Below are 12,279 nucleotides of genomic sequence, written 5' to 3' on the forward strand. Positions count from 1 at the left end.
ATGTGTTATGGATATGAATTAATGTCTGTAATGGAATGTAGGCAATGCATATTTTTTGCAAAAAGTGGGGGGGAAAGCAGCATGGTGTGGTATACAGTGTTCTTTCCGGTAATTCTTAGGGATGGGAGTTAGCCTGGGTCTCAGAGCTTTTATTAGATGGCAACAAATTTAAATTTTGCAAAATACTTGTATTTAATTTTTATATCCGTGCCTCTCCCTCCATCCCTCTCTTGTAACAACCTGCAAAAATGAAATGGTGTGTTTTCCAGATTTGCTTGTCCTTGCTTTGATAGGCTCTTAAAAATCTGTGGTGAATAAGGGGGAGAAATCAATTAAAAATAATGGAAATAACATGCTCTGCTGTGATTGAATGACTGTACTTTTTGAGACAGAATCCAGTTGGAGTTTATGACCTCGAGCACTAGTGTTTCACTGAGGCTCTGAGAGTGACTCACCTTGCAGTATGACAGCTCCCTTGTAAATCTAATACATGGGTGCCGGAGACTGCTGCTGTGGAGGGCTTTGTCATTTCAGAAAGAGAGCTCCCCGAGACTGTTATATTGGGCTTCTTCAGTGCAGGATTTGTGCCCACTTTGTTAGGCTGGATTACCAGCATTAATTTCATTAACATGATCATCTTTCCCCCACATTTCCTCCGAGACTGGGTATGTGAATATCTAATGGATCCTTTCTGTGCTAACTTTTAAAAATCATAAACCAAGCAGAAGTATTCCCTATCTGCACTGCACTCTCTGTATGCTACTCATTTTTGCAAATTTTAGTTTTTCCTATCTTATCAAACCAGAATGAATCCTGCTCACCAATTGCCACTGGCTGCTGCACTAAAAATACGGTTTCTTAGCATTGGCTACCACTTTCAACTCGCAGAGTTTCGGAAATGCACACCTTGGAGCTAGAGAAAGAAAGGCTGCAGAACAAAAATGATGTCAATACGAGTGTTACTTTGATTACCAAACTTAGCTTGGGTTTCCTCCCGGCAGGGCTAGCATTAAATGAAGTAAATGCCAGTAAGGCATCTGTACTGTTCACATGTGGGACTTAAGCCACGTGTACCCCTAGCGACTTCTAACGCATGGACAGTTCTAATGGGGGGGCATTTTTAGTAAGTAATGCTCTTTATTATTTAGTAATGGTGGAAAGTTTTATCTTTTACCTTCTTTTTTTCCCCGATACACTCACACGCACACATGCATGCACACCTGTGCAAACCACATGGCTTTCATGGTGGAGATACTTTGGCACTGGCAGTCCCACAGATCAAAGTTGTAAGTATATATTTTTTCCACCGGAGTTTTATACTGGTCGGGTGCTGGGACAATATTGCTTAGCCAGCAAGTCCCGCAGCCAGCTGTTCCAGTTCCCCTTAGCAAAGCTGGACGTCCTCAGGACAGCCGGCCTGGGAGATGGGCTGTGTTCAGCTCTTCTCCTTAACTACCTCTCGTGGATTTGCCTGGGGAATTTAGGAGTATGTGAACACTCCCGATGCCCTTAATTGTCTTGAGGGATGATCCAGAAGAGATTTTGGTGCCCAGCTCTGAGCAGTCCTATACGGCTGTTTTCAGAAGGAATTCTGCTTTTTTTTTTTCTCCTCCCTTTAGAAGCTGCTTCTATTGTTCCTTTCTGATGTGCAGCTTCCATGTTAGAAATCCCCTAGCAGCCTTAAATCCAAGGGTGTGATTTTCTTTCTTTTACAGAAGAAAGGGAAGTTTCTTTTGACCCAGTGGGGCCTTCAAGGGCAGAACTTCTCAGCTATTTGCTTTTGATGAGAGTTTTGCTTAGGGATAGTGGTGAAAGCCCTTTCTGCGGAGCTTTGTTTATAGCCCTCTGAGGATCACTAAATCTTTTCTTTTTCACAAGTCCAGCTGCTTTTTTAGCACACCTTGCTTTTGAAGAAAGGCACTTATGACATGGGCCTTTATTTTAAAATAAACACGCTGGTGTTTTAGTTAGGTTGCCGAGCTTTTTTGTAGGTTGTCTAAGGAAAAGACAATTTAAATAAATTATCTAATTACTTCTGATTACTCCTAGGGGAGCTGTGATGGCAGCATCTTGTTCTAGGTGAATAATTTTTTTGGTTGCTTTTTTTTTAAGTTTAGTCCAGATCACTTGGGCATTCAAAAAAATAAAAAACCTACCTTTTAGAAGGAGAAAATCTATGGCGTTGAAACAGTAGCAACTTCAGTGGGGCACGTCTGAGATGCTTGCAAAAACTGTGAAGGTTGCCATTAGGTCAAATAATGTCTAACCCTTTTATGAGCATGTTGAGACTAGGGATATGGCCTTCCTCTTGTGAAAATATATTTTAACGTAGAATTTGTCTTGGTAGATCCTCAGAAGTCCCCTACAAGAGGCTTCCAGCAAGAAAATAAATTAACCTCTTCAGGTGACTTGTGGCCCGTCTTAATTCTTTAGTATTAATAAAAATTCCGGTTTAATTAAACTTCTCCCATTTAAGCAAAAATGTGACAGGGAGGGGTTGTCCTGATCTGACCCTTTAAAAGAAAGTTTAGCCTAAGAGGCTTTTGCTTATGATAATCTGAAGATGAAATAATATGGGCCCATCACAATCTCTAGGACTTCTCATGGAGAGGTAGCTTAGTCGGGTGTAGTATTGTGAATTAGTCGGGTGTAGTATTGTGAATCCTAATTTACATTGAAAGCCATTTCTGTAGTCGGCACAGAGAGCTTGCATGGCTAATAGGCTGTAACCCAAACCTCCAAATTGCAGGCCATTTAAAGTACCCCACAGTCTTCTGTTTGCAAAGTGTTTAGAGAATAGCTTTACTGGGGGAAACATTAGGTTTAAACATCTCAGATGTGAGGACATATGCTTATCGGGAAGTCACAATGCTTACTTATAATTGCAAAAGGTCAGGTAGCTTAGAGGTTCCCTCTCCTCCCCTTCCTTCCCCTGTTCCACTCTTCCATGATTGCTCTCTTGTATTTGTCAGCCAACCAACTGGATTAAAAAGTAGAAGGAAAAATACAGAGCAAAAACTATTTTGGCAAGAATTGGGCCAGAACTAGCACTTGGAAGATGGTTTTGGTTCTGACAGCTTAGGCTTTGCTAAAATGCTTCTAGTCTTGGCAGGTCATGAACCATTCGGACTTCAAATTGTATCCTGATTACCATCTTGCTCTCTGTTGCAACTTATTTGAATGTTATTTCAGCACTTTTTATCTCCCAAAAAATCTAAAGGCCAAAACAATCACTTTATTACCAACTGAAAGCCTGATCCCTAACCAGTGGTTTGTGAGAGTAGTAGCTGCTAACATAGCATGAGGCTTGGAGAGAAAGCAAGCCGGTAATCAGGATGATGCGATTTTTTAATGTGGGATCCCTTAGGAATCATCCTAGCAAGACATGAATACCATATTGTCCAAGCTTCTCAGTTGTTTTCTAAGCCTTCCAACAGGATAAGGCTTTAGTTTCCAGCTCTTTTCATGGGAGATTTGAAGTCAAATCTGCCAGTAATCTCTTGGAGTAGCTGTGTTCTTTTGATTCTGGTGGAGGACTTGAATAGATCCTGGACCGGCATGACTTTCATTGCATGAAATAATCACGTGTGCTCTTCCTGGCTTTATTTCTTTGTTGACAGGGAAAGTGCATCAATATATTTTTCATTTCAATGCAACATTCATTGGAGGTGGCGAATATTTTGATTTAAAGGCAGATTGAAACTTTTAAGCCCGTTTGCTGTAGAAGGTACTCTTCTGGACTTCCATGTAAAATGCTGATATTAACTTAGTTTATTTTGCAGCAATAAAAGAAACTAGTTCACTCTGATGTTGTAGTAGATAGAAAAGATGCAGGTGGGTGAATAGCATGGTAGTTGAAGAAAAGTTACTTGGAAATGTGAGTTTTTAAATACAGTGCTCCAGTTGGACTTGTACTCCATTTGTTTTGAAGGAGACTGCTCCAAGTTCTCATAAAATGTTCCTGCATTTTGAGTTCCTAAAGTTTTCTGTGTAGAAGCATCTGTTTGTCTGGTGTCCCAGTTGAGAGCAGACATTTGTGATATAAAAAGCAGGCCGTGCTCATCTGCTGCACGGTGCCTCTGCTGGGACATTCCTCTTGATGGAGGCCTTGGAGAAGACCTAGAGCCCCTAATTCTTTCCATCCAAATTACATGGTCTGATTTTCAGAAGCAGTAGGATTGTGATAAGTGTGCAGTAAAAAGTACCATCTGCTGCCTCTCATACATCTAAGGGAACTATTCCTAAAAGAAAAAAGAGAAAAACCCTTCTTGACCCAAGACTGGCTTTCCGTCAAGCAGCAGTTTCTTTCTTAGGAGGTTGAGTGGTAAGTTTTGGGGGTTTGCTTTCATTTGCTAGAGATCCCTGCTTTTGATATGATCCACCGAAACCCATTTCATGAGCTGATATTGCTGAGGTTTTTTCTAGCAAGAGCTGAAGTTTGAGCAGAAACTTCAAGGCTAGCGATTTTGCTGCCTTGGGTTCAGGTTGCTGTATAATAGTGGAGCTTTTACGAGAACTTAATCCCAAGCATTTCCACAGCACAGTGTGTTACTCTTCATGGTCTTAGGGCAGACAGCTGGACTGGGGGAATCTAGTTTCTCCAGATATAAATCCAGATAGGATTTATTTAACTGTAAAAGAACAGACTAACCTTGCAAGGAAGAATGGTAATACCAAGTTGAGTCCAGGAGTTTCATAAGTTGTGGCATCTACTCCCAACAGTACATCCTACTGTGATCTTGGACATCTTTATGCCATAGTTACCTCATCAGCAAAATAGGAGAAACCTGCCCACTGCAAATTGTGTTGGAAATAAATTGTTAAACATTTGCAACACACTCTGAGATCTTCGGCTGAAAGGATTACAGGACTGCCAAGTGCTGTTATAAGGTTGCTGGTCCTGTGAGATGTAAAGTAAATGTGTTAGTGTCTTTTGCTGGAAAAGAAAAGGAAAGCCAGACACACTTCCAGCCCTATAGTCTCCAAAGAGGCAGCAGTTCCCTCTACTTCTACAGAGCTGAACTTAATGCAGCAAATGCACACTTTTGGAGCAGTAAAAACTGAGGGGTGCACACAGAAGGTAGGAAGCAATCGAGCAGGGACATCCACACTGGCGTTCGGTGATGTCACTCTTGACCGAGGTATCTTGAGTCCAGTCTTTTTTTTCTTTTAAGTTGTGAAATGTTAACTGTGTTGACATCATATCAGCCAAACTATTCAAATAGACCAGAGAGTGTTAATTGGAACAAAAATGATCTGGGCAGGAGACGAGCAAGAAAAGCAAGACCCCACCCCCTTTCCCAGAAAAAGCGGTAAACATACTCAATAAATGTTCGGGTAATTTAAAATCGGAATCTGGGAGACAATGTGACTAGGATTTCATTACTTAAGCAAATGGATTTGCTTTTAGTGGATTCAGCCACAGCCTGATAGAAGCTTTCCCCAAGGGGTAAACATTTTTCCTGTATTTGAAAGGCTTTCTTGTGTGTTAAGGAATGGGTTTGGTTGTGGGTGGGGGATAACATCATGAATGTTGCTCTGTCTACATTTAGGACGATCTGCGTTTCATACAGAATTGGGCATCCCCAGTTTTTTTGCTTTTAGCTGTTTGCTTTCAAGGAGATTTTTGTGCAGGTTTTAAACCCTGCAGCTGCAGTTGTGGGGCAGAGAGAGAGGAGTTGAAGCAGGGCGGAGGAATGAGAAGCCTTTTCTTTTTTTTTTCCATTGGTGTTGGGGAGGGAGGGTTGAGGTTTTTTTTTCTCTGGAATATATGTGCTTCCTTTGACTAATTTCTTGCTCACGCTGGAGGAGTTAAAACAGCAGCAGCGCCAGCTCTGCAGACTGTTTGGAATAGTTTAAATGCTTTGACACTCTGGATGTACTAGATGGCAGAGGAGGCAGTTTACAGCGTAATTCATATGCAAAACTGCACTATAAATTTAAAACCTGTCTCAGTTGCCGTGGCACCACTAAGCATTTCATCAGCATACAGTACAGTATTTCTGCCATCTTTGTTTGCATTGCAGTGACTCATCAAAAGTCTGTCTTGTACCAACACTGAGAGCATTCCTCTGGCACTGATATTTCTCTGTTTTTAAAGCTTCGGTCTGAAACTGGCATTTACTTCAGGTCCCTAATCAAAGGGCTCTATTCATTGCAGAGAGCAGCCTGAATGGTAATCTGCATCCGGCCTATTCATTTAGATGCTATGCACTGCCGTGGAGATTTGACTTGGTAAAAGCTTGAGCTACAGCAGATACAAACGGAGGTTTTGATACTATTTCCACCCCCCCGCCCCCCCCAGCGATCTTTGGTGCTGCATTTAGTGTAGCAGCCGGGGTGCTAAAGAGGGACTTAGCAAGCCGTCCCTGAGCAGCAGTACTTGGGATCGGTCCTTGTGTAAGGTATGTTCGCATAGTGTCAGATGAGGGGACACAGAAGTTCCTGGCTCGGAAGATTTTTTTTTTTTTGAAGCCATGCAGATAAATTTGGCTGGGAGTTGCCTTCTCTTTTCTTCCTGAGATACAGTGGCCTGGCCGATCGGATTCTTTTTCCAGCAGTTTGAACAGAGCACGTCTTTGTGGGTGATTATTTTCTTTTCCAAGGAGGGGCTTTGCTTTGCTTTTTTTTTTTTTTTCCCTTTTCCTTTCTTTTTATTTTTAAATGCTCTCCGATAAACTTCTTTTTGTGTCGCTCTTGTGGGCGAGGTCAGTCCACTTTGTTCTGAACTGTCGAATGCAAGCGAGATTTGAGATCGGGTCTGATTTTTTGGGAGGAGGATTCAGAGGGGTAAAGGGGGATGTTGGCAAAGGGTTCTCGGTTTTGCTAAATATGCAGTGGTTTGGTTTCTCTGGAGTTTTCTGCACTTATTAACTATTTGGGTCTCGCTGCTTCTGTGGGTGCTTTTAATCACTTTGTTTTAAAGCCTGCTTTTATTTATTTTTTTTTATAGAAAAGGGGAAACTATTTTTGTGGCAAAAAAGGGTTATGAAAGCCTAAAAATAGCATGCTCTGTTCTGTAATTTTGAGGCAACCTCTAAAGCCCGATAGCCTGACAGTATTAAGCTGTTTTTGACCCAGGATTGTTCAGAGGCATTCTGCTGTTTCTGCATTCGGAGATGCGGTAGTTACCATGTCTTGCCTCAGATGAGACTTGTACAGTGGCATCTACAGTGTCCCTTTTTCATATGGCTGGGAAGAGATCACCAGGCTCTCGCCACGGGAGAACCCATGTTGGGACCCTCCTGTCCTAGTCTGCATTTCATGGAGAAAACCAGCAAGCTTTCTGGCGTTAAACTCACTGCAGTGTGACTGTCTTTGCTTGGGTTCAAATACCTGGCTTCATTTTTGAGAGGTCTCCCCCCCCCCCCATTTCATGGATAATTCCATTTAGAGGTAGTTTGACTCTTAAAGACTTTTATTTTTTTCATAGTATAAATGTAGAGACATCCTCTGGATTCCTTAGCACCGTTTTTTTCATCGCAGTAGCTGTACAGAGAGAATTCTGCTTTTATTTAAGGCAAAATCGTATGCTGTTTCCTAAATGGCTCAGTTTGGGTTTCTGCAGTCGTGTCCTCCCCTCTTTCCTCCCCCCAAAATATTTCCAAAAGTCTGTTGACTATTTGAGGGCTGCTTCACTGTTCACTTTCCCCCTGTTACGATACATATTTTCCTGTTTAAAGTAAATCTCAGAGCAGTAGATCAATAATGTTTGTTTGAATAAACCACCACCTGACAAAAATATCTGATTTTTGAAATACTCCTTATCCTTTACAAAAACTTTTTTTTTTTTTTAAAAGCCTTATTTAGAAAGTCGTAAGTAATTCTGTAAGTGGTATTAGACAGCAGCCCTTGGGGTCATCACTGAATCTGTAATAGTTTTAGGCTGATTCATTTGTACTTGTCTTTTCCAGAGAACTGTCTCAAAAAAAATCTGTTCCTTTCTCCCTGCCTTCTTGGTTTTTTCAGATGTGCCCTACTTTGGATAGTGCTGCATTGAATGTCTAAGGAGCTCCAGCTAATCCTGAGCCATGTCGCAGATGTTGCACATAGAAATTCCCAACTTCGGGAACACTGTCTTGGGCTGCCTGAATGAGCAAAGGCTTCTGGGGCTCTACTGTGATGTCTCCATAGTCGTCAAAGGCCAAGTCTTTAAGGCGCACCGTGCAGTCCTGGCAGCCAGCAGCCTGTACTTCAGAGACTTGTTTAGCGGGAACAGCAAAAATGCATTTGAGCTCCCAGGTACCGTGCCACCAGCCTGCTTCCAGCAAATCCTCTCCTTTTGTTACACTGGGAAGCTCACCATGGCTGCCAGCGAACAGCTTGTCGTGATGTACACGGCAGGCTTCCTACAGATCCAACACATCGTGGAAAAGGGGACAGATTTAATGTTCAAAGTGAGCTCTCCCCACTGTGACTCTCAGACCACCATGATAGAAGACCCCAGTTCGGAGCCGCAGAGCCCGTGTAACCAATTGCAGTCTGCTTCTGCGCCCTACGTCATGTCCCCCTCCATGCCCATTCCACTCCTCACACGGGTGAAACACGAAAATCTCGAGCTGCAGCCCTCCGCTGTGTCAGGCCTCCCCACCAAGCGATCCTTGGAGGCCGGTACCCGGGACGGTACAGGAGGGAGTATCTCGAACACTGGGCCCCTCAAGTTATCTCGTGTCTCCTACTATGGAATGCCCAATTTAGCGACTCTCATCCCCAACGTGCAGCAAGTGCAGTACTCCCAGGGGGAGCGGACGAGCCCCGGTGCCAGCAGCATTCCCACTACAGATAGTCCGACTTCCTACCACAATGAGGAAGAGGATGAAGACGACGAGGCATATGACACCATGGTGGAAGAGCAGTATGGGCAGATGTACATCAAATCCTCGGGAGGATATTCTGGTAATAAACCTAAATGTTCCCTTCCCTTTGCTTTTCCCTTCTCTGAAGTTGCCCCTTGGGCCTGTTCTCTGGTCCACAAGGATGCTGTTGGATGGCTCCTGGGTGGTTTTCCAGGTCTTGTTTCTTATAAATTTAAGTGTTGTGCATGTGAAGCTGGGGAGAACTGCTGATCCAGCAGCCCAGGAAACTGTGTTCTCCATCCAGTGAGCAGGTACGGCAGAGGCCAAGGGCCTTTCCAGGTCTCCGCTCCACTGCCTTTGTGTCTCTTCCCCCCAGAACTTGAGAAACAACATGTAGTTCAGTGACAGGTCTGTTTAATCCCTAGCCTCTTTGTTGAAGCAATTACCATAATTTTTGCATGTGTACAGGCACCTGTGCCCTAGCAGTTGGACTGGGATTGTTAACTAATTTCACATCCAGGCCATTCAAGATCTATTGGATAGCGGTTGGTTATTCCCAACCTGGTTTGGATTAGAGCAGTCATTCTGGAGGTGCAGTGTTTCACACCCAGCTGCAAGCCACTTCCTCCATGCATTTTTCCTCACTTCCCTCTCCATTAAAAATAATTAATTAAATTAAATAAAAATTCATTCCTCCCCTCCCCTTTCTGCAAACATTTTGAATAAATCAGCTTTTGAATATGTTACAAAAAAGGTGAGGCAAACCTTCCTTCCTCTAACCCAGATCATCTATACCTCAGCCACGAGTTTTGTCTTGTGCACAATGGCTAAAAGGGGCAAACTGGTTAGGGAACTCTGCTGTGATTTTTATTATGATCGTTACCAATTCCTGGCCTGCCATGTCTAGCGTAAGTCACTTTTCCTTCCAAAATAATGAAGACAAATAAAAGGCTAACTTGACCTAAGTCAGCTGTGATGATACTGCCCTGTGCATGTAGTAGTCGAAGGAGAAGGTTGCCTTGTTGAATGTCTAGAAGAGGATATATTTAGTTCAGCCATGGAGAGCACAAAGCTATCTCGATCATGGTGTGTGCGTGTGCATCTGTGTGCATGCATGTGCATCTGTGTGTTCGTGTGCACGTGTGTGTTCTCTTGCCTGCTTCGCACATAAGTGACAACTTTTCTCTGCAGTAACATTTTTGCCTCTGTTCTTTGTCAAGATTCGGAACTGACATTTGGGCCTTTTTGGACTTTTGAAGGGTGGGGGAAGGATGATGGGAGTGTGATAGCAAGCGCTGGGTGACTCCAGCATTGTCTCCGAGGGGCATTTCAGCAGGGAGATGTATGTTCTTTCAGCATTATAGCGAGAGGGACTCGGGGTGAACACAGTGGATTCTTAATTGGTGCTGCAGGTGTTTGAGAATGCAGCTTTGATTTGTATGCGGTTCCTGGGTGGAAACACATTTCATGGTTTCCTTGAGATTTGTCAAGTCTGGCAATGCAGAATTTTCTTTAGCCTGTGCCTAGTTTTTTCCACTGTCACTATTTTCTGTTGTAATTGCTTGATTTGAAATGACTAATTTGAAAATATTTAACTCTCAAATGCAGAAGAGTTGGCATCCTTTCCTCAAAGTTGTTTGACATATTTTTAGAGCTGGGAAGAAAATGTGGCATTTGCTGGTTTCTCTGTCATCCAGAGCTGTATGTCTGCTGATGGTACCAATAAGACACTCCCATGCGTGTCTTTCCAGCCCTGTCCCTAAAGAGAACCCCAGACTTCACTTTAAATTGTTTAGTACTTGATATACAAATCTGGATGTGAGTAACAAAAAGAAATCATTTCCAAGCATCTTCTGCTTCATGGAGAGCACGGGGAGGAGGATTGTTTTAATATTAAAACAGCAATAAGAAGAATCTATGAATTTGCCAGTTATGGGTATTTATACTATGAGAGGAGATATGCTAGTTCAAAAAAAAAATCTAGTATCTAAAATGCCAGTCTCCCTTCTCAGTTGCTGTTTCTGAGATGGAGTCCAGATCCTTAGTAGCCACAGTAAATTTGCAGAAAAGAGGAAACTTAATATGACCTAAAGCACTGTTGGTGCACGTTAGGTGTGCTCAGCTGGCGAGCTAATTGGTGGAACCGACTGTGGTGAATAGGATGTGTTTTAAAGTTCCTGTCCAAGTGGACAGAGCTGAAGCTGTTTTCATGCATGTTTGTTCTTTTTCACTGCAGAGCCTTCGGAACGAGTAATAAGTGCGTGCCTTCGCCGCGCTGAGCATTGCTAACGTTGTTCTTTAGAGAAATGGGATTATACCCTTGTATACAGTATTTTCATCTCCCGTCATGGGACTTGTTTATATAGTAGCAGAACAAAATAAATTCACTGGAAACACAGACGGCTACTGCAGGATAAACTATAGGATGGTACACCGTGCAGCTATTAAGCACAAGGCCAGTTGTATATCATGTAACGTTAAAAGTGGGTTGCTCTGCTCGGGGAACAGGGAGCTTGGGCAGCTTGCTCAGGTGAGTTGGCAGTGGCACAGTCTTTAGGTGGGATCCGATCTTACACAACTCCAGTGAAATGATCTTTCTGATCATACAGAAATCAAGTGATATTTTCTTTCCTTTGCAGAGGAAAGAGGCGTTTTGAGCCTTAGTGGCTTTGAGGAAATGGAGGGACGAAAGAGGAGCCCTTCCCAGGCATAAGTTGTTGCTGTCACAATTTTGTCTAAAGCAAAGGGCCAGGCCAACAGCATCCCCAGCTCAGGAATGGAATAGGTTGACATCTAAAAGCATAAATGCATTGAAAGAGGGCTTTCTGTTTTAGATTACCATTGCCATAGCCTCAGGCTTCTGAAAAAACAGGGAACAGAGAGAGAAATTTAAAAAATTAAATTAAAATCAAAACTGTTCCATCACAGTATGGACTTGTATCAGTGTGCTTTAATCACTCTGAATAAACTGTGCCCTCAAAAGACACAGAATAATAAAACCATAAGAGGGAAGAGAGAAAGAAAGCTAATTCTGCTCCTGGCATGTTGATCTTGACAATTTTACAAAAGACTGGGGGAAACAGTTTGAAATAGTGATTGCCAAGGTTTCTAAGAGCCCCTTTAGTAAAAACAAAAACAAAGCCAAAAAAAGAGCACAGTAGATCATGCACTGAATCTCACGGAAAGATTTCTCCTCCCCCTTCCTCCTTTCCACTGCTAAGGTATTGTCTGAATTAACGTCATGCAGAACGATGCCAGGTACCCGCTATTAGTGGGTGTTTGTCTGTTTCATTGCAAGGGGCCACGGTAAACTGACCCTCTAAACTTCCCATTCGGTGTCATCCATCTTCTTTCAACCCCACACAGAGGCAGGCTTCTGCAAGATGCTGTATGGTGGAGCAGACGGCTAGGAGCACCCGGCAGGATCAGGCCCAGGTCAGCCGTCATTAAAGCTGCTAGGACAGCAGTTAAACTGTGGTTTCTC

At 42.9% G+C, this 12,279-nt stretch overlaps 1 protein-coding gene across 7 annotated transcripts in view; it reads left to right on the forward strand.

The window, feature by feature from the left end:
- The window catches only part of NACC2 (NACC family member 2), a 73,229-nt gene that overhangs the window by 44,238 nt on the left and 16,712 nt on the right, over positions 1–12,279 (forward strand). For 6 of the 7 annotated variants that reach the window (XM_019540942.1, XM_019540948.1, XM_019540944.1 and 3 more), the window contains exon 2: positions 7,969–8,895. In XM_019540942.1, coding sequence (XP_019396487.1) covers positions 8,031–8,895 — 865 coding nt within the window. In that variant the 5' untranslated portion in view covers positions 7,969–8,030. Of the gene's footprint in view, positions 1–6,334; positions 6,405–7,968; positions 8,896–12,279 lie in introns of those variants that run through there. The other variant, XM_019540947.1, reaches the window with a different exon arrangement.

Source organism: Crocodylus porosus, unplaced genomic scaffold (assembly GCF_001723895.1).
Source record: "Crocodylus porosus isolate Cpor-Errol unplaced genomic scaffold, CroPor_comp1, whole genome shotgun sequence".
Lineage (NCBI taxonomy): Eukaryota > Metazoa > Chordata > Crocodylia > Crocodylidae > Crocodylus > Crocodylus porosus.